The 27,169-nt window shown below is 55.0% G+C and overlaps 2 protein-coding genes across 2 annotated transcripts in view; one reads left to right on the top strand and one right to left on the bottom strand.

Annotated features, from left to right (window-relative positions):
* Positions 1 to 2,133: 2,133 nt before the first annotated feature.
* On the bottom strand, positions 2,134 to 5,337 carry DOK2 (docking protein 2). Its single transcript, XM_062199043.1, has 5 exons — positions 5,251 to 5,337; positions 4,031 to 4,312; positions 3,742 to 3,820; positions 2,737 to 2,924; positions 2,134 to 2,648 (listed from the first exon to the last, which is right to left on the bottom strand). The coding sequence occupies exons 1-5, from the start codon at positions 5,311 to 5,313 to the stop codon at positions 2,172 to 2,174; spliced, it is 1,089 nt and encodes a 362-aa protein (XP_062055027.1). The 5' UTR covers positions 5,314 to 5,337; the 3' UTR covers positions 2,134 to 2,171.
* A 5,805-nt stretch (positions 5,338 to 11,142) lies between these two features.
* Positions 11,143 to 27,169, top strand: part of XPO7 (exportin 7) — a 98,738-nt gene continuing 82,711 nt past the window's right edge. Inside the window, exon 1 of the mRNA XM_062199418.1 lies at positions 11,143 to 11,226. Within this exon, the coding sequence (XP_062055402.1) occupies positions 11,209 to 11,226 (18 nt within the window). The 5' untranslated portion in view covers positions 11,143 to 11,208. The remainder of the gene's footprint in view (positions 11,227 to 27,169) is intronic.

The raw sequence follows: 27,169 nt of genomic DNA, 5'->3' as shown, positions 1-27,169 counted from the left end.
AACCCCCCTTGTGCAATGGTTAAGATAAGTAAAACTGATGTGTACTGAGATAAGCAGGAATGCTGTATACTAAGATAAGTGAAATTACTGTAAACAAAAATCCTTCCCCTTTGTATTCACTTGCTTAAGATAACTTTGTGGTTTTTGCCTTTAAATACTGCCTGTAACCCTTGTCCAGTACCTCACTCTCTCAGGAGGGAGGGGTCCGTTTTGTGCAAAACGTAAATAAAGCCGCCTCTTGCATTTGCATCGTCTGGTCTGAGAATTTTTGAGTCTGGGGTCGCGATCTAAAGGACCCAGCGGGGATTAGGGTCCTTCACCTTAAATGCCACCTTTGATATGAAGCCTGTCTTGGTCCCCCAACAAAGACTTATCTCTTCTGAAGGCCAGATCTTCTTTCTCCTTCTTAAAAAAAGGGGGAGTGGGGCAGCGGGGCTGTGGGCATACTAGGTTCTGCCTCTGCCTGTGGCACTGGCATCCCATATGGATGCTTGAGGTTTGAGTTTCAGCTGCTCCACTTCTGATCCAACTCCCTGCTAATGCACCTGGGAGAAAAGTGGAAGATGACCCAAGTGCTTGGGCCCCTGCACCCACCAGGAGACCCGGAAGGAGCTCCTGGCTCCTGGCTTCGGATTGGCCCAGCTATGACTGCTGCAGCCATTTGGGGAGTAAAACAGTGGATGGAAGACCTGTCTCCCTCTCTGTGTCTATAACTCTGCCTCTCAAATAAATAAATGCATCTTTAAAACCATATGATAGGTACAAAGACAACAGCCAGGTCTGGGTTGGACTGAACCCCCACACACTGAGAACTCAACCCAGGTCTCCCATGGGTGGCAGGGACCCAAGTACGTGAGCCATCGCCTGCCACTCCCCAGGGTGCACATGAGCAGGAAGCTGGAATCGGGAGCGGAGTAAGGACTCGAACTCAAGGCCTCCAGTACGGGATGCAGACACCTGAGCTGCAAGGCCAAACACCTGTTTGTTTATGTATCTGAAAGGCAGAGTGACAGAGAGAGAGAGAGAGAGAGAGAGAGAGAGAGTCTTCCATCCACTGGTTCACTCCCCAGATGGCTGCAACAGCCAAGGCTGGGCCAGGCCAAAACCAGGAGCCAGGAGCCGCTTCCAGGTCTCCCTCCACTATGAGCAGGGAGCGCGATGGGAAGTGGAGCAGAGGGCGCCCACGTGGGATGAAGCAGCCGCCCACGTGGGATGAAGCAGCCGCTGCACCTGCTATGCCCCTGTGCACCTTGAATTTGAATCAGGAGGGCGGAAGAATGGATGAACCGGTCACTGAGGGAGTGGCTTTGTCATGCAAACCAGCTCTCCTGCTGCGATGCTGAGCTCTTGTGCTCCGTGGCACCACCCAAACAGCAACAGCAAAGGGGCAAAGGGGCCTGGGTTGTGGCGCAGCAGGTTAATCCCTCATTTGTGACGGCGGCATCCCCTGTCTGAGTGCTGATGCCAGTCCCGGCTGCTCTGCTTCTGATCCAGCTTCCCGCTAATGCTCCTGGGAAAGCAGCGGAAGATGGTACCTGGGACCCCTGCCCACTTACCAGGAAGACTCAGATGGAGTTCCTGCCTTCTGGTTTCAGTCTGGTCCAGCTCTGGCTGTTGTGGGCATCGGAGGAGTTAGCCAGCGTATGGAAGTTCTCTCTCTTTCAGATTAATTAATTTAATACATAAAACAACCCACCAACCACTTTCCCAGTGCACTCTCACTTCCGCGGGCACAGGCACACGGGACCTGGCAGTCCCAGCGCTCCGGGTTGGCTTCTGGCAGGCCCATTCCCCTCCCTCCCCTCCCCCACACCCCCTAGCATTCATCCACACGAAAATACTTGGGGAACTTTAATGCTACAGAGAAGTCGGACACCTGCCCGAGAGCTGCGGCCACTCTCCAGGGGCGTGGGGCGGGGGTCCGCGCAGAGCCAGGCCTGTGTCTGCGTGGGGGTGGAATCCGCCGGCAGGAGCCACAGGTCTGCCCTCTGCCCCCCAGCGCCCTGCGGACCGCGCGCCAGAGGAGGAAGTGGAAGAGGAGGAGGAGGAGGGTGCGTGGGTGGGTGGGTGCCTCCAGGGCACCCTTCCTGCCCCGGGTGGTGACTCACCCCGCAGGCTCTGGGAGGGGCAGCCCCGCCGACCCAGCCGCGGCCAGGGGAGGGGAGCGCGGGTCACTTGGGGCCTTTCCTGAGAACCACGTTGTCGTACCAGGCCTCGGCCCCCGGCCCCTGCGGGCGGTCGTACAGGGTCAGGGCGGCCACACCCTCGGGCTCGTCGTAGATGGGGTCGGGCCCCGCGGGCGGCCGCTCCTCGATGCTGGCGTAGAGCGGGTCGGGCGGGGACGAGGGGCGCGCCAGGCTGCGGCCCCGGCGGCGGGCCACGGCGTCGAAGGGCACCGCGTAGTCCCCCTCGGCGGCCCGCGGGCGCGGCGCGGGCAGGGGCGCGGCGGGCGGCGGCGACGGCAGCGAGTCGAGCGGCTGTGCGTAGGGGCTCTCGGGGCGCGCGGCGGCCGGCGCGGGGCCCGCGTTCTTCTGGGCGCTGATGGCCTCTTCCAGGGCCGAGAAGATCTCGTTGCCCTGCCGCGTTTCGAACTCAAAGCTGCCCTCTCCGGACGCGCAGCGCCGGCCCGCCTCGAAGGAGAAGGTCACCTAGGCGGCAGGGGTCGGGGGTCAGCGGCCCGAGCAGGGGCACTGGGCCCTCCCGACCCCCTCCTCCCTGGCTCGCGCTTCCGCTCACCTTGTCCCGCCCGAAGCGCCGCAGAAACCTGTAGGGCCAGTGGAACAGCCGTGTGCCGCCGGGCTCTGAGCCACCCCACAGCTCCAGGGCGCTCTCCCCGGCTCGCAGGATATAGGAGCCCCGGAGCCGGCACCTCTCGCTAGCTTCTGTGGGTCTCATGGTCACCGCAAACTCCTTGCAAGGGACCACTGGGGAACAGAGAGGAGAGAAAAGTCGGGAACTGGGGGAGGGGGGAGCAGCCTCCAGGAAAAGCATGACAAATTCCTCCGGCGTGGGGGTGGGGAGCACCTGTCTGGATGGTGTAGGCTGAGCTGGGGGGTCATCCGGCCAGGTACCTCCACGCCCACGCGTGTCCACCCACCCCGGGCACATCCGCCCGATCCTGTGCTCACAAGCTTCCTGTTGGTGTTGCCAGGCCCACAGCCTGGGCTTCATCTCACCTCTCACCCACAAACCAGCTGGCTCCCCAACTCCCACTGTTAACAGCTTCAGGGGAAGCCCGATCCTGCCTCCACTGCTGATGCCTGCAGGTGCCCTGGGGGGCGGGGGGGCTTAGGTGGACAGGGGACTCTGTATCCGCCAGCCATGCTTGTACAAGCACGCACACAGGCACACACACACAGCCCAGAGGACAAGAGCCGGTGACAGTGGCACCTGCCTTGTCACCCAAAAGCTCCCAGCGGCAGGAGACTTGCACAGGCACACACAGAGAGAAAAGTTCTCTCTCTCTCTCTGTTCTCCCCTCCCCCAGACAATCGCTGGGGTCCCAGCACAGAGGACTTAAGAGCAGCAACCTCACGTGGGGCCCCTCAGCCTGAACAAGACGGGGTGAACCAGCAGTGGTACTCAGGGAGGCGGGCTCCCCCACCTTGGGCAGCACCGGAAGCAAGGGGGAAAGGCTGATAAGGCGACTGGCCCAGGTTGGGGACAACCACAAGACAGGAAGACTCGGGGGACCGGCAGGGGCCCCTAACCTCCTCCCACCCACACCCCAGGGAGCCTCACCTGTGGCCGGGCTGTACAGCTCGTTGATCTCCATGTGGGGCTGGCCACTCTTCCCCTCGGGCGCCTGCAGCTCCTTCCTCTGCCCCAAGGGGAGGAGGCCGGGGTCTCACCACCTTTGCTGCCCTCCAGGCTGTCCTCCAGCCCCTGAGCCCCGGGTGCACTCTCTGGACCGGGGGTCCCCACCAGGGCCGCCAACTCCAACACCCTGACCTGGACGTTCTAACACCTGCCCACCGGAAGTGGCCAGGGCCCCCCCACCGCCCACCCCCACCCCTTCCGAACGACTCACGGGGAAAGCCAGCAGACAGATGGCCTGCAGCCAGTCACTGCGCTCTGCCGTGGGGGCTGCCAGGAGGTACAGGCGCTCCTTGGTCTCCAGGAGGAAGGCGCTGGTGTCCCGGGGGCTGCTGGCCTCGGAGCCGGCCTCGGCCACCCGCAGGCAGTCACTGAGGCGGATGACCCTCCGACCAGCGTCTCCCCGACGTGGCTTCTCTGGGCCTTCCTGAAGCTCCAGGCGGGCCAAGGCGCAGCCCGACTCTGCGTACAGCACGGCCCCGAACCGGCGCCATTTCTGAGCCCAGATGCGTGGGAGAGGGAGCACCGGGGAGGGAGCCACCCAGAGAGAGAGAGAGAGAGAGAGAGAGAGAGAGAGAGCTTGTGACCACAGGGAAGGGGGGCTTGCATGGGAGATGGGGACGGATGGGGAGGCAGAGAGAGTAACTGGGCCCACGGAGTGCGAGGACAGGAGATGGGCCAGAAGCCACAGAGAGGCTGCTGAAGGCAGCAGTGAGCCGCAGGGGGAGCAGGCTGCGAGCAGCGGGAGGCCCGTCCTGCAGGTGCCGGTCTAGGGAAGAGCACCAGTGAGCTCCAGAGGTAGAGGAGGGGTTGGGGGGATCGCCAGGGGCCTGCCCTGGACAGGTTCACAAGAGAGGACCTGTCTCCAGAAACCTCTCTCCGACCCCCCCTGAAGTTTTCTGCTTGGCAGGTAGGGCGTGTGGGGGAGTGGAGGGAAAGGCGAGAGAAACAGAGACTGACCGGGTGGGTCCGCTGGGGACAAGACTTCCTCATTCAAGGAGGCCAGGAGAGGAGGAGGAGGTTGGACGCCCTGAGGCTGCAGCTCCCAGAGGCCCCTGAGCTGCTTAATGCCGGCCAGACACTCCCCCCCTAACCACCACTCCACAAGGTGGGGAAAGGGAGGAAGACCCTCCAGCATCGGCCCGATTGCCCCCCACCCCATGCCTTCCATCCCTGTCCAAGCTGCCCCAGGAGAGGAAGTCGAGAGAGAGCACAAGAGAGCAGGAGCTAAGTCAGCACCCTCCTTCCTCTCCACCCCCGCCTGTGCCACGGGGTGCATGCTGGAGCCTGGCTTGGGAGGCAAGCATGGAAAGGAAGGCGCCTGCCTGAGCTGGAACCCCGGCAGAGTCCCCACAGAGGGATTTGGAACCTGGAGCTCCCTCCAGCCCCTGGCCAGCCCCTCCCCCGAGCCCCTGCGCCCAGCCCGGCTCCCACCTTCGCAAAGGCCTGGTGCTGCTGCAGGTACAGGCAGCCCTGCTTCACGGCCACGGCCTCCATCGTCTCACCATCTCGGGCCCCTGGCGTCCACTCCCTCCTTCCACTCCGCCCTCCGCCTCTCCCCTCTCTTCTCAGCCTGTGTTCCCCCTTCTTGCAAGTTCAAGTTCATTTCCTCTCTGCCTAGGGTTTTCTGCACTGTTCTAGCCTGCTCGCTGACGACAGGCAGATAGGCTTGTGGTTTCTTGCTCTGCGTGTGTGTGTGTGTGTGTGTTTGGTTTCTGATGAGTGAGCTTCACACTCAAGCTTCCTGCATTTCCAGCGACTAAGAAATTATGTCCCCGAAAAGCTCCTCCGAGAGCAGCAACTCAGGGACACGGGAGAGCATGGGGAGTCACCAGCGAGAGCGGCTGACACCCAAGAACAGTGAGGCCCAGAAACCCGGTCTGCAAGCCAGACTCAGAGCAGCAGGCCCCAGGCCCCTGCCCCGGCTGGCTGCTGCTGAGCACCCCCAAGCTGGAAGAGGCCTTAGAAGGCAACGGGCCCAAATCACTTAGAAACGAGGAAACCCAGGCTCAGAGCGGGGTCTCAGGACTTGTTCAAGGTCATCAGACTGGAAGCCAGGTCTCTCAACTGGCTGAGGGCTGCAGCACACTCAGCACTGCACACACACGCACACACACAGCCCTTCCCACTCCGTGGGAACACTCCCTCACCCTGCCTACCGCCCGCGCACATGGCCTGGAACCAGGGACATCCCCTCTGGAGCAAGCACTGACCGCCACCAAGCGCTTCTCAGCTGTTGGATTTCACCTTTTTCCCAGCCTTTGGGAGCATCAGGAAGTCACAGGGCTTATCTGGAAGTGATTTTAAAAAAGATTTATTATTTATTTGAAAGGTAGAGTTACACACGGTGGGATACAGAGAGAGAGAGAGAGAGAGAGAGAGAGAGAGAGAAAATCTTCCATCTGCTGGCTCATTCCCCAAATGGCCTCAACAGCCAAGGCTGTGTCAGGTTGAAACCAGGAGCCAGGAGCCTCATCTGGGTCTCCCACGTGGATGCAGGGGCCCAGGCACTTGGGCCATCTTCTACTGCTTCCCCAGGCCATAGCAGGGAGCTGGAAGGAAAGTGGAGCAGCCAGGACTTGAACCCCATATGGGATGACAGCATCACAGGCAGTGGCTTAACCTGCGCCACAACAGGGGGTCCTGCAAGCGTGATCTACGTAGCAACAACTTCAATATAGATGATTTTTAAAGTTTTATTTATCTTATTGGAGAGGCAAAGAGAGAAGCAGGGAGAAGGAGCTCCCATCCGCTAGTACAGCAGCCAGGACGGAGCCAGGCTGACGCTATGAACGGGGAACTCAATCCAGGTCTCCCATGTGGGTAGCAGGACCTGCGCAACCACTGAGCCGTCACTCCTGCTTGCCTGGGGAAGCAGTAACAGAAAGCTGGAGTCAGAAGCAGGGCTGGGGCTTGAACCCAAGCACTCTGGAGTGACATGGCTCAACAGTTAGGCCAAACTCACCCCCTCCTCCCATACATATTCTTTTTTTTTTTTTTTTGACAGGCAGAGTGGATAGTGAGAGAGAGAGAGAGACAGAGAGAAAGGTCTTCCTTTGCCGTTGGTTCACCCTCCAATGGCCGCTGCGGCCGGCACACCACGCTGATCCGAAGCCAGGAGCCAGGTGCTTCTCCTGGTCTCCCATGGGGTGCAGGGCCCAAGCACTTGGGCCATCCTCCACTGCCTTCCCGGGCCATAGCAGAGAGCTGGCCTGGAAGAGGAGCAACCGACACAGAATCTGGTGCCCTGACCAGGACTAGAACCCAGTGTGCCGGCGCCACAAGGCGGAGGATTAGCCTATTGAGCCGCAGTGCCGGCTCCATACATATTCTAAAATGCTTCACAGTTCACGTTCACCAGCCACACAGTCACCCAACAAAGGCAGACCAGGTCTGAACACACCCGCTGGTAGCTTGCTGAGAGCCGCAGAGCCAGCTGGGAGGCTGAGGAGGACGCAAAGCCCAGGGTTCCTGGTTGATTGATTGATTTTCTGAAAGGCAGAGTTACAGACAAGGAGAGACGGAGATCATCCTTCTGCTGGTTCACTCTCCAAATGGCCAAAACAGCCAGGGCTGTGCCAGGCAGGAGCCAGGAGCATTGTCTGGGTCTCCCACGTGGGTGCAGCGGCCCAAGCACTTGGGCCATCTTCTGCTGCTTTCCCAGGCCATCGCAGAGAGCAGGATCAGAAGTGGAGCAGCAGGGACACCAACCAGAAACCACACGGGATGCCAGTGTCGCAGACAGGCCCCGGCTCCGGCTCTTTAGTTCAGTTTTGTTGGGCCCCCAGTTGGAATCCAGACCCTGTGCAAGTAGATGAATTGCTTGCCTTGAGAAATCCAAGCTCCTGGGATGGCTGAGGTCTGTGGAGGGGGTGCTCAGTGCTCAGTCACCTGCAGCTCTGCCACATGGGTTAGTTAGCACAGGCTGAGCCCCCAGCCCAAGGGAGACTAAGCCACTGTTAGGGGAGACGCACGCACCTGGGGACGTGGTTAGGAGCATGGAGATGGGACACGGCCCGTTCTGTGGTTCTGTGTCACTAGTCCCAAAGGAGACCCAGCGCCGCCTGCGGAGGGGTGGGGAGGGGCGTGTGAGGCCCCCCTGAGGGCTGCCCTTGGAACTCTGGGGCAGATCTTACTGAAAGCGCCAGTTCTGCGGCAGCTTTGCGCTCCAACCCCACAGAGCCTTGGTTCTCCGGCGCTCTCATGGCCCAGGCGGTCACATTCCACCCGGAACCACAGGGGGGCACCCGAGTTTACCAGATGACACCAACACTTGACACCTGGAGGCCTGAGCCCCAGGTAAGGCAAGCACCCCTTCCCCCTCCTTGCCCGACTTGGTCCATATCCCCAGCCTGCAGCAAGAGGGCCACACAGCCACACAGCTGTGGCCTTCGGAGGCCCTTGCGACTCCTCCTGGGGCCCCTCGAGAGGAGTGTTCACCCAGGACAGGGCAATCCTGGGCACAGGGGCCCCAGACTGCTCTAAGACACAAAAGAGGGGCAGAGAAGTAGAGGGAGGCCCTAGGCATTCCAGGCATCAGTGAGGGGAAGAGAAAGTGGTGCAAAGGATCCTACAGTGTCTTCCACGCGGCACAGGTGGGACTTGACAACTCTTTGCTTCGACTGGAAAGGAAGGGGCACCCTAGACCCCACGCGTGCCTCAGGTATCGGCTGGGCTGCTGGGACCCTTTCTTTCATAGTGGTTTCTCTCAGCAGGAGAGAGGACTCAACACAGGTCAGAAACCAGGGCTCCAAGAACTTTGCACTTCCCGGTCCTGTTCTCCTGCAGGGATGATAACGGACCCCACACGAAGGACTTGAGTGAAGAAAGAAGCAGAGACTGCCTCCGGCTCTCCCGCTGGCTGGGGGATCAGGTGGCCAGCAACAGGTGTACAAGGGGGCAGCTCCCCGAGGAGCAGCTCTGGCACCCCGCAAGAAGACATGCAGGATGGGTAGCGAGCGGACCAAGGACGGAGCAGAGGAGCAGGTGTGCAGAGGTTCCGCAAGGTCCCATCTGTGCCTCCTGCACCCCCACTGGCTCCTGGCCATGGGGGGAAGCTCAAGCCCAGTTTCTTTCTGGGCCTGCACCCCCTCTCGCCATTGCGTCCATCGCTTCTCCCAGCTCTAAGACAGAGGAGAGCCTAGAGATCTTACCTAACACTGACATAAAACTTCAAGGGCTTAATGTTCAATATGAGCCCCGGGCCCATACCCCAGAATGAGACACAAAGAAGTGACAGTCAACAATCATTTACTGGGGCTGGTGCTGTGGCGTAGCAGGTAAAGCTGCTGCCTGCAGTGCCAGCATCCCACATGGGCACCGGTTCTAGTCCTGGCTGCTCCACTTCCCATCCAGCTCTCTGCTGTGGCCTGGGAAAGCAGTGGAAGATGGCCCCAGTGCTTGGGCCCCTGCTCCCACGTGAGAGACCAGGAAGAAGCTCCTGGCTCCTGATTGGTGCAGCTCCGGCCATTGCAGTCATCTGGGGAGTGAATCAGCGGATGGAAGACTCTCTCTCTCTCTCTCTCTCTCTCTCTCTCTCTGCCTCTGTCTCTCTGTAACCCTGCCTTTTGAATATTAAAAAAAAATCATTTACTGAACACCAGCTCTCTGTTGAGGTACTAGGGACACAGGATAAATAAGACAAACAAACAGAATCTCTATTTTCTTTGTGCAGTTCGAGCTGGTGAGCCTGATAATGAGAAGACTATGTGGGTCACGTCACATGAACAGGGGTCAGTGCCGAGGACACTGATGAGGTCGGGACAACTTTCCAGACGGCGGGGAGAAGACTCCTCTGGGGTGACAGCTGAGGCCCGAATACAGCACTCCCGGCAGGAGTTACTGTGAGTGCAAAGGTCCTGGGGCAGGAACACCCTGCCTAGGAGGAACTGCAGGGAAGGCCAGAATGACCAGAGCACGTTGAGCAAGAGGGGATATGGGAGAGAGGAGGTCAGGATGGACAGGTGGCCTCTCGGGCTGGGCAAAGACTTGGGCTCTCAATGCAACGGCAGGTCCAGGATTTTAAGCAGCGGTGTGAATTATCTGGACTACAATAGAAGCAACACTGCTGTCCCGCGGCTGTAGGGATAGCAGCTTATCCGGGAGCAAGGCAGCAGGCAGGGAAACTGCAGTCTACAACCAGAGCCCAGGAGAAACGTAGCGGTGGCCCGGGTGGGGTGTTCGCGGCGGCCAGATCTGGGTGGGTGTGTGTCAGCCACAGATTCAACCGGGCTTGCCAGCAGATTGGCTGAGTGCGTGCGCGCCTTGAGGAATCCAGATAACTCCGGGGCGTCTGTTTTGTGAGCCGGTGAGGCAGGGCAGTGAGAGCCACAGCAAGCGCCGAGCGGGTGAGGTGCAGGGTGGATGAGCCCGGACAGTTCTGGGCCTAGGGCGGCAGGACGCGGTCACCTCTGCTCCAGCCGGTCAAGCAGGGAACGCAAAGGTTGCCGGTGCAGTTGTGGCTCCGGGAACGCTCCGCGGCAGAGCAATCGGTTCAGGCTCCGACCCCGCCGCCCCTGTCTCCTGGCACGCATGGCGCTCCAGGATTGGACATCTCCGGGGCCGGGCTTGCCAGAAGCAGCGGTCAGCAGCTCTGCCTCGCTCCTGCCTCGCAAATCCCCTAAATCGATCCTATTGGCGGTCTAAGCCAGCGCAGCAAACCCCCAGCTGCAGGGACACCTGGGAAGTGTAGTTTGTAGGTGCGTCCTACCTTGAGCAACCAGGAAGACGCACCGGAAAGGAGGCCGGCAGCGGCGGCCACGGTCGCCCAGGGCCAGGCCACCGCACCCCCGGAGTGGAGGGCCACTCGCCCCCACCCGCTGTGCACGGCCCGGGGCAGCCCCGGTCACACGGGGAAGCCGGAGGGCGGCGCTCCGTGGCGCCAGCAGGGACAGGGACCCCAGCCTCGGAGCCCCCCGGGAGGCTGCGCGTGCTGCCCCTCTCTCCGCGCGGGCCAGCGCCGGAGCCAGGACGGCCACAGACCCAGGAGCGCGTCCTCCGGGGAACGCGGCCCCCGCGGGCGCCCGCCGGCAGAGGCGGCGCCGCAGCCCGGCCCGGCCCGCCCGAGCGGCGCGGCCCCTTTAAGCCCCATGTAAACAAAGCTTTGTTCCCCCGGCGCCCCCGGCCCGGCGTGCGTCCCCGGGCCGCTGACGTCGCGCGCGCCTCGACGCCGTCCCGGCGCCGCTGCGCAGTCTCCAACCCGGGCTCGCGCGCCGCGGCCTGCGCAGCCGAGCGACGCTACGCCGCGAGCGCAGCGCGACGGGCCCCCAGCGCGCAGGCGCGGCGGCGACGGCGGCGGCGGCGGCAGCGGCGGCGGCGGCGGCGGCGGCGGCCCCGGCCGAGGTGCGCGCCGGGGGGGAGGGGGGGGCCGGAGAGGAGCATGAATGGAGCAAAATGGCGGATCATGTGCAGGTGAGAGCAGCGGCGAGTGGGGCGGGGGCGCGCAGCGGGGCGGGGGGCGCACGCGGCCCTCGGGCTCGCGAGGCCGCGCCGCCGCCGCCCCGGGGCCCCGGGGCCTTTCCCGCCTCCCGGGCCGCAGCGGGGGCCTCTGCCATCCCCTCGCGCCCGGCCGGCGGGGCCGCAGGGGCCGCAGGGGCAGGGCCCCGGCGCGCTCGGCCCACGCCGCTCGGCAGCCCCGTGCCTGCCCCGCCGGAGGGAGGCCTCCGCGCGAGTCCTCGGCGCCTCCCCCACGCCCCGCACACGCACACGCGGGAGGAGGGGTCCCCGCCGCCCGCCCCCCCCCCCACGCTAACAAAAAGAGGAGCCCGCGCGGGCCGCCCCGCTCCCCACGCGGCTTCCCGCCTCCTCCGGCCCCCTCGCGCCCACCCTGCGTGTCGCGGTGCGGGGGGTGTGTCCGCGCGAGCCCAGGGCCCTGGCAGGGGGCCGTGCAGCGCCCGGGCCTGCAGCCTGCACGAAGTTCCTGCCCTCCGCGCCCCGCGTCCCGCGCTCCTGTGACCGTGGCCGGGGCGCCTCTGGAACCCGCCGTGCAGGTCTGGGTCTGCGGGAAGTGTCGCCTTCGCCCCTTAGAGGGGACCGGGCTGGCTGCGGATGCGTCCGGGACTTGGAGGGTTGGGTCTGCAAAGCGTGAGGGCGCAGTGGCACCCAGAAACTTCGCCGCGAGACGCGTGGAGTTGGAAGGCCGGCACCGTGGCCTCGTTCAGCACGGTGCACCCAAGGCGGCAACAGTAGTGACAGCAGCGTGGCACCTTGCGCCTGTAGCTGTCCTCTAAGAAGCCTGCGGGTTTATGAAACGGCTTTATTTTGTACGTTCAGAGTAAGTAGGCACAAGTTGGCTCCTTAAGTCACTTCAAGGAGTCGCGGAAGCGAGACTCACGAGTGGCTTGGGTGAGGACTTGTCAGGCTGCGCGGACCGGAGTCTGGGGATGGGAATCCGGGGGTCATACCTCTGGGGGAGGACCCAGTGTTCCTGAGCACTCCAGAACCTGCTCCCAGTAGCTGGTAGCCTTTCCCGGTGATGCTGTGGGGTGCAGGGGAAGGCAGTACTTTTCAATTTAATTTATTTATTATTTATTTTTTATTTTGGACAGGCAGAGTGGACAGTGAGAGAGACAGAGAGAAAGGTCTTCCTTTTGCCGTTGGTTCACCCTCCAATGGCCGCCGCGGCCGGCGCACCACGCTGATCCAATGGCAGGAGCCAGGTGCTTCTCCTGGTCTCCCATGCGGGTGCAGGGCCCAAGCACTTGGGCCATCCTCCACTGCCGTACTGCCGTCCCGGGCCACAGCAGAGAGCTGGCCTGGAAGAGGGGCAACCGGGATAGAATCCGGCACCCTGACCAGGACTAGAACCTGGTGTGCCGGCGCCGCTAGGCGGAGGATTAGCCTGTTGAGCCACGGTACTTTTCATGAATATGCATCTGTTCTGTCTCCTGTCGGGAATGAACTCTCAGTGTGATTCCCATTTTGGAAGCAGAAATGTTGTTATCCCTGTGAGGAAGTGGAATATGTCAAAGCAGTGTTCATTGTGTTGTTTGCTCCATGGAGGGGCTGTTTGAATTTTAGTATGGAGACCCAAAACAGATAACCGAGATGAGAAGTTGCTAACTTTTTTGTTTAATAAAGACTTATTTATTTATTTAAAGTCAGAGTTACACAGATAGGCAAAGGCACAGAGAGGGAGGTCTTCCATCTGATGCTTCACTCCCCAATTGGCCACAACAGCTGGAGCTGCGCCGATTCGAAGCCAGGAGCCAGGAGCTTCTGGGTCTCCCACGTGGGTGCAGGGACCCAAGGACTTGGGCCATCTTCTACTGCTTTCCCAGGCTACAGCAGAGAGCTGGATCAGAAGTGGAGCAGCCAGGACCAGAACCGGCGCCCATATGGGATGCTGGCATTTCAGGCCAGGACTTTAACCCGTTGCACCACAGCGCCAGTCCCAAGAAGTTATGAACTTTTCACATCGAAGGGGAGTATGTTGGACACTGTGTTATTTTTACTCTTTGTTTACTTTTTAAAAAATATTTGTTTATTTAAAAGAGTAACAGAGAGAAAGGAGGAGAGACAGATCTACCATCCGCTGGTTCACTCCCCAGATGGCCACATCTGCCAGCACTGGGCCAGGCGGAAGCCAGGAGCATCTTCCAGGTCTCCCACGTGGGTGCAGGGGCCCAAGGACTTGGGCCATCTTCTACTGCTTTCCCAGGCCATGGCAGAGAGCTGGATGGGAAGTGGAGCAGCCGGAACGGGAACCATTGCCCATGTGGGAGGCCGGCACTGCAGGCTGCAGCTTTACCCGCTAGGCCACACACCAGTCCCCTTTATTTGCCTTCAAGAGCTGTGACGTGTTACTCCAGATCGGTGGTTAGTGGTCCTTCTGTCAACAGGATGCATTTGTGAATGAATTTTTCCTCTTTAGAACAGGACAGCTTGCTTTCCTTTGGGGACCACTTTGGTGTTGGATACTTTGAGACTTCATGGTGGCAGAAAAGCCTCTCGGGAAAGGTGTGCCATGCCCCAGGTGGGAAGAGCAGGTAGACGCAAGGCCCCAGCAGAGGCCGGTCAGCAGAGCCACGAGGCGGGATGCTCCTAGCACCGCTGGAAAGTGAAGTTCTCAGAGTCCGTCCCAGATCAAGATGCTGGTGGTGTGGAACTTGGGTACGTAGAACTGCGTAGTTGAATCATGGTGTCTCGTACTTTTCTCAACTTTGTTAGAGTTGATGCTGAGCAAGTGCCATGTGAAGGCTGAAGTATTGCACGCCATCTCTCTTAGTACAGGTATCTTTTTTTTTTTTTTAATAGTATTTATTTGAGAGGCAGAGTTACAGAGAAGGGAAGAGATAGAGGACTTTCATCCGCTGGTTCACTCCAGATGGCCGCAGCGGCTGGAGCTGGGCTGATTGGGCACCAGGAGCTTCTTTGGGGTCTTCTGTGTGGGTGCAGGGGCCCAAGCACTTGGATCATTCTCCACTGCCTTCCCAGCCTCCCACATTAGCAGGGAGCTGGATCCGGAAGTGGAGCAGCTGGGACTCAACCAGCGCCCAGTGCGATGCCAGCGCCGCAGGTGGAGGCTTAGCTACTATACCACACTGCGGGCCCTTAGAATGTGTACCTTACTGAAGGTTTTAAGTGCCATAAATAAAACTTCACTAAGGGAAGAATGATAGCATCTGATTTGTCTCCTAGCCCTGTCTGTAGACAATGGCCTGAAGCAACCCATTGCTGTGATGGGTTTTCTTCTTCTTTCTCTTTTTTTTTTTGTTGTTGACAGAGTTATAGACAGAGAGAGACAGAAAGAGGTCTTCCTTCCCTTGGTTCACCCCCCAAATGGCCACCACGGCCGGCACTGTGCCGATCAGGAGCCAAGAACTTCCTGTTGGTCTCCCATGCGGGTGCAGGGCCCAAGCACCTGGGCCGTGCTCCACTGCCTTCCCGGGCCACAGCAGAGAGCTGGACTGGAAGAGGGGCAACCGGGACTAGAACCCAGTGCCCATTTGGGATGCCGGCGCTGCAGGCAGAGGTTTTACCAAGTGAGCCATGGCGCTGGCCCGCGTGATGGGGTTTCTTACTCTTGGCTCCAGATAACCTTATCTAACTCCCACCAGAGAGGCTGGGCTTGCAAAGCATTGCCAGGCAAGGACGGGCGCAGATTCATTTTGTTTCCAGTCATCTTCAGTTGGCCCTCCTTGCACTGCAGAGACAAACCTCAGGTCGAATGAAGATGCTGAGGGTTCCGCGTCTTCCATGCTGGCTGGTCGTGGCAGGGCAGCAGCACAGCCCTCCGTGGAGGACGAGGAGAGTGTTGGCTTCAGCAGTGGAGCTTGGGAGGAAAAGGGGAAACGTCTGAGTTGGGTTTGACTTGAGTGTGTGAACTGTGTAATCATTACACGTGAGTAATTCTGGGGGTTTGTGTGGAGCGTGCTGTTCCCAGGGCTTCACCCGCAGTCTTCGGGTGTTGCTGGCTGCTCTCTGCATTGCTGCTGTAGTACAGAATAATTTCAAAGTAGCCCTGGGTTTGCGTTCCACATGCAGTGATTAAACATTGACTGCTGGTGTGACTGCTAGCAGGTTAAAATGTAGCAAGGGTGCAGAAATTTAGCCAGATCATGGCAAAACCTGGTTGTCTCTGCGGCTTTCACCATGGGTAGTCCATTTTGGGAAGGGAGTCCTGGACAGCTTGGAGAATTTTCAGTGGAAATAACAGTAACTTCTGTAACTTTTTCGGTTAAAATAATACAGTCCCAGAATTTGCTTGGTGTGTGCAAGGCCCTCTGCGGAAGATTCAGAGTGAGAGGACACTGGGTAGGCTGCTGAGGGTCGCATTCGGAAGCACAAGTTAGCATGAGTGTGCTGATTGCCACATGGGCCGCGTCGTGTTGGATGCTGTTGGAATAGCCACATCCCTCCCTCACCTGCAACTCTTCCTGACAGCCTGGATCTAGCTTTTTTGTGGATTCATGGGAGTAATACTGTCTATGTTTTTTTTGTTTGTTTTTTTTTTAAAGATTTATTTATTTCATTTGAAAGGCAGAGTTAAAGAAAGGCAGAGAAAGAGAAGAGAGAGAGAGGTCTTCCATCTGCTGGTTCACTCCCCAGATGGCCGCAACCGCTGAAGCTGCCCCGATCCAAAGCCAGGAGCCTCCTCCATGTGGGTGCAGGGGCCCAAGGACTTGGGCCATCTTCTACTGCTATCCCAGGCCATAGCAGAGAGCTGGATTGGAAGTGGAGCAGCCAGGATACGAACCAGCGCCCAAATGGGATGCCAGCACTGCAGGCAGCGGCTTTACCTGCTACACCAGAGTGCCGGCCCCCTGCCTATGTTTTAAAAGAACATATTGAGGCAGGCATGTGGCCTAATGGTAAAGACCCTCACATCCCATATCAGAGTACCTGGGTTTGAGCTGCAGCTCCTGACTACAGCTCAAGGAATTGAGTTTCTGGCATCCATCCACATGGGAGACCTGCACAGAGTTGCCAGCTCCTGGCTTTGCAGGCATTTGGGGAGTGAGCCAGCAGGTGGGGGGGCGCTTGTTTTCTCTCACTCTCTCTCTCTGCCTTGCAGATAAACTAAAGAACATATTCATGCTTACTTCGTAACTTTGACCTTTAGTATATTTTCTCTTGAGAAATGCCTTGAGAAAAATGAAGGAATATATACATATATATATATATATATATATATGCAAGTAGTATCATTTGAGCACTTACACAGTAAAACACCAGCTACATTACTGTGATGGATGGTCTCTAATTTACATGGGTGGAGTGGGAAGACATATCAAGAAGACCCCTGCTCTGTCTTACAGAGAAAGGAGCTTCCATTTGATCCAGAAATTGATGTGCATCTTCGCCAGCTGTGTTTTCTTTCCTAGTTGGGTTTTGAGAGCAGTGTTGTAGCACAGTCCTTTGAGGAGGCAGAGTTGCCAATTTAAATCAATAAGCTAATGGCTCTCTGTAGGTACAACTGCTGGGCCTACTTTGCTCGCCTCATTATTGTGAGGAAGAGGATCTTTGAAATCGCATCTTTTTTTTAAACACCGAACGTTTATTATCTGGGAGTGGCTCATCTGGAGGGTTCTGGGCTCCCCTTTAAGGTGAGCTGTCAGCGGGTACTGCGGTCGGCTTCAAGGCCTGCTTTCCAGTTCCCTGGAGTGGTCCTCTGCAGACCTCAGTCACTCGCAGGCTGGCGGCCTGAGATCCCAGCTCCACTCTGACGGGGGGGGGGGGGGGGGGCCTCTGCGGGTGCATCCGTTTTAAGGACTTCTCTTTTAAAGTCTCTACTGGTGTCCTTTCTGTTTTAAGTGATGTCTTTGTTATATATTTTTAACTTCTTATTGAAATCTCATTTGCCTACAGGTAGGGACAAAAATCCCAAGTGTTCAGCTTGATGGATTTTTTTTACAAGGTAAACACTCCTTTGTAACCAGCACCCAAATCAAATAGATATTATCAGTGCCCAGAAGTCCTCTTGGTGCTCTCCCCCACCACCCCCAGCATGCCACGAGTAACTACCTATACTCATACTGTCCTGTCGTTTGATTTTTAAACACGCTTTCAGAATTCGAGAGTATACCTTCAGGCCAGGTGCAGAAGTAGTAGTTACTAAGCTTTGAGACGTCTTTGTTTTTCATTAAGAATCTGGTGGAAGTTGCCGATGCCCTGACAGGGCTGGGAAACAAATACCCTGACACCAGATTTTGCCTACAGCCGAAGAACGTTCATGAGCCTTGACTTCAGGGTTGTCCCTTTTTGATGAAGATGTTGATGTTTTATTAAGAAGCTGATTTACAGGTATTTCTCTTTTGACATATTTGAAGGGTCAGTGTCACATAGTATGTGTTCCAGGGCAGTTACTTGCAAGATGAATTGTTTAAATTTCAATTTAATTTATTTTGAAGACAGAGAGCTCTCCCGTCTCCTGCTGAGCCTCCCGTGTGGGTGGCAGATCTGACCATCGGAGCCAGCACCTGCTGCCACTCGGGGAATCTACCTGCAAAAAGGTGGAATCAGATGTGGAGCCAGGACTCAGATCCAGGCTCTGATAACGGGACTTCAGCATCCCAAGTTGCCACTTTTTTTTTTTTTTTTTTTTTTGACAGGCAGAGTGGACAGTGAGAGAGAGAGAAACAGAGAGAAAGGTCTTCCTTTTTGCCGTTGGTTCACCCTCCAATGGCCGCCGCGGTAGCGCGCTGCGGCCGGCGCACCGCGCTGTTCCGATGGCAGGAGCCAGGTGCTTCTCCTGGTCTCCCATGGGGTGCAGGGCCCAAGCACTTGGGCCATCCTCCACTGCACTCCCGGGCCATAGCAGAGAGCTGGCCTGGAAGAGGGGCAACCGGGACAGGATCGGTGCCCCGACCGGGACTAGAACCCGGTGTGCCGGCGCCGCAAGGCGGAGGATTAGCCTAGTGAGCCGCGGCGCCGGCCTTTTTTTTTTTTTTTTAAGATTTATTTATTGGGGCCAGCACTGGTGCAGCAGGTAAGGCCGCCACCTGCGGTGCTGGCACCCCAAGTGGGCACCAGTTCGGGTCCCACTTCCAGTCCAGCTCTCTGTTATGGCCTGGGAAAGCAGTAGAAGATGACCCAAGTCCTTGGGCCCCTGCGCCTGCGTGGGAGACCCGGAAGAAGCTCCTGGCTTTGGATGAGTGTAGCTCTGGCTGTTGTGGCCAATTGGAAAATGAACCAGCAGATGCAAGACCTCTCTCTCTCTCTCTCTCTCTCTCTCTCTCTCTCTCTCTCTGCCTCTGCTTCTCTGTGACTCTGCCTTTTTTTTTTTTTTGCCAGGCAAAGTTAGACAGTGAGAGAGAGTTATAGACAGTGCTACAGCTGGCACTGCACCAATCCAAAGCCAGGAGCTGGGTACTTCTTCCGGGTCTCCCATGCGGGTGCAGGGACCCAAGCACTTGGGCTGCCCTCCTGGGCAACAGCAGAGAGCTGGACTGGAAGAGGAGCAACTGGGACTAGTACCCGGCTCCCAACCAGGACTAGAACCCAGGGTGCCGATGCTGCAGGCAGAGGATTAGCCAAGTGAGCCACGGCGCCAGCTCTGACTGCCTTTCAAATAAATAAATCAATCTTAAAAAAACAAGAACATTTTAAAAATATTTATTTATTTATTTATTTGAAAGGCAGAGTCACAGAGAGAAGGAGAGACGGAGAGAGGTCGTCTGTCTGCTGGTTCACTTCCCAAATGGCCACGACAGCTGGAGCTAGGCCACTGTGACACCAGGAGCTTTTTTTTTCTTTGGAAGATTTATTTTATTTACTTGACAGGCAGAGTTACAGAGAGAGGTAGAGACAGAGGTCTTCCATCTGCTAGTTCACTCCCCAGATGGCCACAACGGCCAGAGCTGCGCTGATCCGAAGCCAGGAGCCAAGTGCTTCTTCTGGGTCTCCCACGTGGGTGCAGGGGCCCAAGCACTTGGGCCCTCTTCCTTTGCTATCCCAGGCTGTAGCAGAGAGCTGGATTGGAAGAGGAGCAGCCAGGACTAGAACCGGCGCCCATACGGGATGCCGGCGCTTCAGGCCAGGGCATTAACCCACTGCGCCACAGCTGCCAGCCCCTCAGGAGCTTCTTATGGGTCTCCCACATAGGTACAGGGGCCCAGGAACATGGGCCATCCTCCACTGCTTTCCTAGGTGCATTAGAAGGGAGCTGGATTGAGGCTGGCGCCGTAGTTCAACAGGCTTATCCTCCGCTTAGTGGCGCCGGCACACCAGGTTCTAAGTCCCGGTTGGGGCATCAGATTCTGTCCCGGTTGCCCCTCTTCCAGGCCAGCTCTCTGCTGTGGCCCGGGACGGCAGTACGGCAGTGGAGGATGGCCCAAGTGCTTGGGCCCTGCACCCCATGGGAGACCAAGAGAAGCACCTGGCTCCTGGTTTCGGATCAGCGTGATGCGCCGGCTGCGGTGGCCATTGGAGGGTGAACCAACGCCGAAAAGGAAGACCTTTCTCTCTGTCTCTCTCTCTCACTGTCCACTCTGCCTGTCAAAAAAAAAAAAAAAAAAAAAAAAAAAAGAAGGGAGCTGGATTGGAAATGGAGCAGCCGGGACACAAACCAGCGCCCATATGGGATGCCGGCATAGCAAGCAGTGGCTTTACCCGCTGTGCCACAACACTAGCACGCTCCCCGCCCTGCCCCCCACTCCAGGTGCCATCTTAACCTCTACACCAAACGCCTGCCTCAGCAAACTGAAGTTTTAAATACTGAACTGTATTCTTCATGATGTTTAATAGTGGCCATTAAGCATCTACTAATGATCTGTTACTGCTGTGCAGACACATGGAAAGAAGTAGAAGACGTGGTCTCCTGCTTCCAGGGGCCTTACGTTTGAACTGGGAAAATAAAAGGAGCTCGGATTATTGCGTCGGCAGTTTGTGGGGAGACTGTGATTTTGTCTCTGTGTTCTTGAGTGAGCCTGTTACCTTCGCCTCCATTGCAGTCCACCTGAGGAGCACAGTTACTCCTCACCTGGATACTGACTCACTAACATGGAGTTCTCAGTGGAATGAGGCTGGAACATGACCGCAGGGGTAGGGGCCATAGCAAAATCTTGGGGAGAGATGGGAGTTATAAAAATGTAGTCCTGAGGGCCGGCGCCGTGGCTTAACAGGCTAATCCTCCGCCTTGCGGTGCCGGTACACTGGGTTCTAGTCCCAGTTGGGGTGCCGGATTCTGTCCCGGTTGCCCCTCTTCCAGGCCAGCTCTCTGCTATGGCCCGGGAGTGCAGTGGAGGATGGCCCAAGTGCTTGGGCCCTGCACCTGCATGGGAGACCAGGAGAAGCACGTGGCTTCGGATCAGCGCGGTGTGCCGGCCGCAGCGGCCATTGGAGGGTGAACCAACGGCAAAAAGGAAGACCTTTCTCTCTGTCTCTCTCTCTCTCACTATCCGCTCTGCCTGTCCAAAAAAAAAAAAAAAAATATATATATATATATATATATATATATATATATGTAGTCCTGGGCATTTCTGTTTGCCCTTCACAGCTTCACATGTGTTTGTGTGTGTACACACATGTTGCACGCACACATCTGCCATAATAGGGAAAGGATGTGTTTGAGGAAAGAATGACCGTGTCACACTAGCAGTAATCGGATTTTTAGCTGCTTGCTACTTTATGTGATCTCATTTGATACCCATAGCAACTCCATCGTAAGGTGGACATTGTAGAAATAATTAAAATGGGAGTTTTTCTTTTTTAAATTTTTTGCTTACTTGAGAAACCGGCAGGAACAAATGCCCACAGTGGCCGGGGCTGGGCTGGACCAAAGCCAGGAGCCAGAATTGCAGTTCAGGTCTCCCTCGAGTGTCAGGAACCTGACTGAGCCATCACCACTGCCTCTCAGGCACCACATTAGCAGGAAGCTGGAAGTGGGGCACGAGCTGGGGTTTAAACCCAGGCACTCCGATACGGGACATGTATCAACCACTAGGCAAACCCCATTCTGGAGTTTTTCTTGAAATTGATTGACTAAAAGACTAAGTGTCCTTGGAAGATTTGGATGATGATCGTGGTGGTGGTCGTTATTGTAAACTTAATGTAGTTAAGGTTCTTGGAGTTGGCTGGGGAGTGGGGAAGGAGAATGCCAACATCCGACACCTCAGGAAAAGGGTGCTGACTTCCGGTGTATCTTCTCTGGTGATGTGCTCTCACATCTGTCGTCTGACTTTTGGTGCAAGCGGGGCTAACTCAGTATGTTTCTTTTCTTTCTTTCTTTCTTTCTTTTTTTTTTTTTTTAAATTTATTTGAAAGGCAGAGTCACGAAGAGGCAGAGAGCAAGCGAGGTCTTCCATCCTCTGGCTCACTCCCCTAATGGCCACAGCTGCCAGAGCCGGGCTGATCTGAAGCCAGGAGCTTCTTTCCTGTCTCCCACATGGGTGCAGGGGCCCAAGTGCTTGGGCTGTCTTCCACTGCTTTCCCAGGCCATAGCAGAGAGCTGGGTTGGAAGTGGAGCAGCTGGGACTCGAACCAGTGTCCATATGGGATGCCGGTGCTGCAGGCTGTGGCTTAACCTACTATACCACAGTGCCGGGCCTCAGTATGTTTCTAACCCAAGGCCAGCGTGGCAGGAACCAGATCAGAATTGGAAATAACTTAATGGAGTTCATTGGCCTGGCATTCCGGGGTTCCTGTTGTACTGTCCAAGATGGTAAGCAGTAGCCACATGTCACTGTTTACATTTAAATTGAGAATTAATCTTTGCAATCTCACCATATTTCACAGAGCACCTGTGTCTGCTGGCACAGTGCTGATATAAAATATTTCTATTATCACATACATTCCTATTGTACAGTGCTCACTCTAGAATCGGAAGAACTTCTGAGTGAACCAGAGAGATGAGAAGCAGACCTGCAAGCCAATAAAAATCAGCCAGCTCTGCATCCCCCCAGGGAGTGTAAATACTTGACTTAATATTACCTCTCGTTCACATCCTAGTCCGTGCTGTGTTCTGTTCTGTTCCTGAGTGATGAGAGGAAACAGTTAACTCAGAAAAGAAAATCAGGATTTTACAGATAGTGTGTTAAGGATTTAAATAATTAAAAAAACACTTGAGTATATCCTTTCCCAAAGCAGTTTGCAAAAATAAGCCTTCTAACATTCTGCTGTATTTGTAACCAGTTTGTAAATGAGAGAATATTGAGCATGCAGTCTGGTGTACTAGCAATCCTGGCTCCTTCAGCTTCTAGCTTTAGAGTGCTACTGACTTTACAGGTTTTCATAATGATAACTTAAGCTTTGAAAATACCCCAGAATATCCTGAGTTCAAGTGGTTAAGTTGGTCTCTCTCTCTTTTTTTTTTTTTTTTTTTTTTTTGACAGGCAGAGTGGATAGTGAGAGAGAGAGACAGAGAGAAAGGTCTTCCTTTTTGCCGTTGGTTCACCCTCCAATGGCCGCTGCGGCCGGCACTTCGTGCTGATCCGAAACCAGGAGCCAGGTGCTTCTCCTGGTCTCCCATGCAGGTGCAGGGCCCAAGGACTTGGGCCATCCTCCACTGCACTCCTGGGCCACAGCAGAGAGCTGGCCTGGAAGAGGGGCAACTGGGATAGAATCCAGCGCTCCGACCGGGACTAGAACCCGGTGTGCCGGCGCCGCAAGGTGGAGGATTAGCATGTTAAGCCATGGCGCCGGCCTAAGTTGGTCTCTTTTAAGATAGAATTTAAAAGCATTTCTTTACCAGAGACTGCTTCATATGATTCTCCTGTGAGGGACAGACCTACCTACCTGATTCTGAATAGTGTGGAGGTCAGTGAACACGTTACTGAACAGTCCTTCTCTTCTGTGGCAAACAGACTGTGTAATGATTAGGAATTATTTTGTTAACATAGAGGTGTTCTTAGAGCAGTGTGTACGTTTGTGGTGGTTCAGCACTTGTGTGAGTGTCTTCCTGATCCGTCATAGAAACGGTTTGCTGAAGGTAGGCATCTAAGTGTATCAGCTAACACTGCGAAAGTGATGTAGCTGTTCTGGTAGTGTTCTTGTGTTAAGTGTAAGGAAATATGTAATAAATGAGTATTTTAGAGGTTTTCAGAAAGGTAAATTTTAAAACAGCTTATGTCATTTCTGATTTCAAGTGTATCTTGTCATGTCTTAAACCCGCCTGATGTCTCTGATATGTACCCTAAATTATGTGTCACCTGTTTGCTATTTTGAAAAATAATATTGTTTAGAATAGTACATGGGGGCCAGTGTAGCATCGGCGCAGTGGGTTAAGATGCCTCCTGCAGCACCACTGTCCCATATGAGTGCTCGTTTGTGTCCCAGCCTTTCCACTTTGCAGTCCAGCTCCCTGCTAATGCCACTGGGAAAGCAGTGGAAGGTGGCTCAGCATTGAGTGCCTGTCACATGCGTGGAAGACCTGGATGGAGTTTCTGGCTCCTGGTTTTGGCCTGGCCCAGCCACAGTGGTCGCAGCCATTTGGAGAGAGAAAAGCAAATGGAAGGTACCCTTCTATCGCCATCTCCTTCCCTCTTTAACTCTGCCTTCAAATAAATTAAGTTTTTATTTAAAAGTGGGAACAGTGCGTGTGTTATCATCTTGGTGATATGGTTAAATAGAAGAAATGATCAGTACACACTCTTTTCACCTTTTTCTGTTTGTTTACTGTTTGTTTGAGGGCCAGGGAGCTCCCATTATCTAGTTCACTCCCCAGCTGCCTGCAGTGCCTAGGGCTGACCTGGGGCCAGGCCGGGGCCAGAGCTGGGAGCCAGTAACTTAGTCCTGGTCTTCCATGGCTGCCTTCATTAGCAAGAAGCTACAGTTCGCTTCATTTAGAAACAGAGCCAGATTTAACCCAGAGACCCCCATGTAGGGCACAAGCATTTTGACCACTAAGATAAACACCCACCCTCAGCTGGTATTTTAATCGTGTGCTTTCTATGCTGTCTGTATACCAGATTGCTGGACAGTGGCGACGTGAATATGATTAAGACACAGTGTCGACGAGGATGTTAATGGCTAGAAATGTATGCCAGTAATGTATAGAATGGCATCAGTGAGATGACAGGACCACCAGTCCTCCCTTGAAGAGTCTGGAAAGGCTTCTTAAGTTGGTGAGTGATTAAGCCAGGTCCAAGAACACCTGCCATTCTTCAGGTCAATAAGCGTGCACCAGGCCAAGAGAGTGCCATAGGAAAATGAAAACCAAGGTCCTCCTGTATAGGGACTAAAGAGAGGCAAGGTGAGAAATGAGGCGGAGGGTGGGAAGGGAGCAGGAGACGAGGAGCCCGTTGTTGTAAGAGGTGGGATGGTGTAGAAAACAGACAAGGAGTTGAAGCAGTAGTTTGCCTAAGAAATAACTGAGGCCAGCGTGGTACTCTGAGCACCTGTTTGAGTCCCCGGCTGCTCTACATCTGATCCAGCTCCCTGCTGATGCACCTGGGAAAGCAGTGGAAGATGATCCAAGTGCTTGGGTCCCTGCAGCCACATGGGAGACCCAGATGAGTTTCAGCCTCTTTGGTTCAGTCTGGCCAGTCCGGCTGTTGGAGCCATTTGAGGGGTGAACCAGCGGCTACAAGCTGCCTCTGAGTGCGGGTGTCTCCACAACTCTGCCTTTCCAGTAAGTAGATAAACACTTTAAAAACAAAACAGAATCCTGAGGCCTGAACTGAAGTAATAGCTGCAGAGATGGACACTAGGAGGTTGACATTACCCAGCTTATCCCGCAAGGCTTGGCTACAGCTCAGTGTGTGGAGTGAGGGGCAGGCTTCCACATTCTGGACAGCTGAGTGAACAAGATGTTGAGGAAGAGGGTAGGGTCAGGCTTGTATACGTGGAGAGTAAGCTGCTTATATACTTTTAAAAAAAAGATTTATTTATTTATTTGAAAGAGTTACAGAGAGAGGCAAAGAGAAGTCTTCCATCTGCTGGTTCACTCCCTTAATGGCCGCAATGGCCAGAGATGTGCCAATCCGAAGCCACGAGCCAGAAGCTTCTTCTGGGTCTCCTACGTGGATGCAGGGGCCCAAAAACTTGAGCCATCTTCTACTGCTTTCCCAGGCCATAGCAGAGAGCTGGATCAGAAGTGGGGCAGCCGGGACTACAACTGGCACCCAAATGGGATATTGGCACTGCAGGCGGTGGGCTTACCCACTGCGCCACAGTGCTGGCCCTACTCATGTACATTTGAGTAGAGTTGTCCAGTAGGCAGTTGTTTATCTGTTATCAAGTTGGGTTAGAACCTGTGTTTTCATAGTGAAAACTCATCTCAGTAGTCTGCACATGACGTAAATAGGCAAAATGTTGGCTGCTTGCAATATGTACCTCTTATTAACTTATGGGTACTGCAAGACGTGAGCGCAGCCCTGATGCTCTGTTCCAGTTTGTTTGCCTGAACAGCCTCAGATTCTGTTACTGTGCTGAAGAGTAAGATGCTCTGGACACCAGCATGGGTATGGCCTGTGTTTAATTTACTGGTATGCATTTAGTGCGAAAGAGAAGAGGTCATATTCTCAGGAACTGGAAGCAGCCGTGTGGTGTTGGCTACAGTGAACACTGTTTCCTAAAAGACCTCTTTGTTCTTAAGGTAACTGAAACAGATTCTGCTTTATCTGTCCTTGTTCTTTTTTGTCTCTCCATCCCATTTTTAACTTTCGAGAAACCAGATTTGTTTTTCTTTGTCCTCCATCAACTGTTGTTTCAGGGACATCCAGAAAAAAACTCCTACAGAAGATTCTTCTGACTCCTCTGTTCTGCAGTTTGCCTGGTTTCCCTTATTTGCTGGCTTGGCCAATCCCTGGAAAGCATTTTTCACAGATCATATAGTAGTACAAACTTGAAAAGCACACTGATGCTTTATAGAACTGTTAAGGGACAGTTTTAGGATTCCAGAGGAGGAGAGCGTATGGCGCATGCATGCCAAAACCTCTTAAGAAATGTGCACTCAGTACTCTTTGTTACTTTTTTTTGTCAGAGGCTAAAGATGGAACTTTGAATTCTTTGCTTCTCTGAATCAAAGTTCAGGGTTCTAAGATTAAGTATTTGTGATTGCTTTCATCTTTTCTCCCTTTAATGTTCTGATTTGAATTTCTTCTTTCTTGTGAGTCTTCTGAAGGAGTACATGTAGTGTTTGGGGTTTTCTCATGGGAAAAAGATAAGGAAAGCTTAGAAGATTTCTTCTGAATTTTTATGCCAGTAAATAGTTGCTGTCCTCTCCCTTTCTGCCTGTGTTTCTTTCTTTCTTTTTTTTTTTCCCAAGTTGTATTTATTATTTGAAAAGCAGAGAGACAGATCTGTTATCCACTGGTTCATTCCCCAAGTGCCCACAACAGCCAAGAGCTGGGAGCACCATGCAGGTCTCCCGTGTGACAGGGACCCAACTACACGGGCCATCACCTACTGCCTCCCGCGCTGCCCATTGGCAGGAAGCTGGAAATAGGCGTGGAGCTGGGCCCTGCACTCAGGTGAAGGCCCAAGTGTTATCTCAGCCACTTTGCCGAATTCCTGACCCCGTTCTTCCTAACTTTTTGTTAGGAAGACCAGAGGAGATGCTAAGCCTTAATGTGCTAGCAGCCATTCTGAGAAACTAAAAGCTGTCCATTGCATCTGTGAGATACCAGTATAAAGAAAACATACGAAATGGGCGCATTCAAGGGAAGTTGGGGGTCCTGTGTTTAATATTCACATTGACCTCTGTGAGAGGATCTAGATTGTGTTTCTTTGCATAAGGCAAGAAAGTATTAATTGGCCAGTGGTACACGGTGTAGTGTACTGCCAGGATTGTAGGTGTGTGTCCTCTGAGGTTTTAGGGAACACTTGACATCTTTCTCCTCGTTTTGCTGGCTTTTACAGTGTTATTATTGTCGCTGTGGTTTAATAGATGATGTGTTATAGTTTGGAAATTCCTCTAATTTAGGTTTCAAGGCTGTGTAAATCATTAGTTCCCCAGTTACATATACAAGTTTGT

This window comes from Lepus europaeus, chromosome 8 (genome assembly GCF_033115175.1).
Source record: "Lepus europaeus isolate LE1 chromosome 8, mLepTim1.pri, whole genome shotgun sequence".
Lineage (NCBI taxonomy): Eukaryota > Metazoa > Chordata > Mammalia > Lagomorpha > Leporidae > Lepus > Lepus europaeus.
This window is presented reverse-complemented; position numbering and strand designations above follow the sequence as displayed.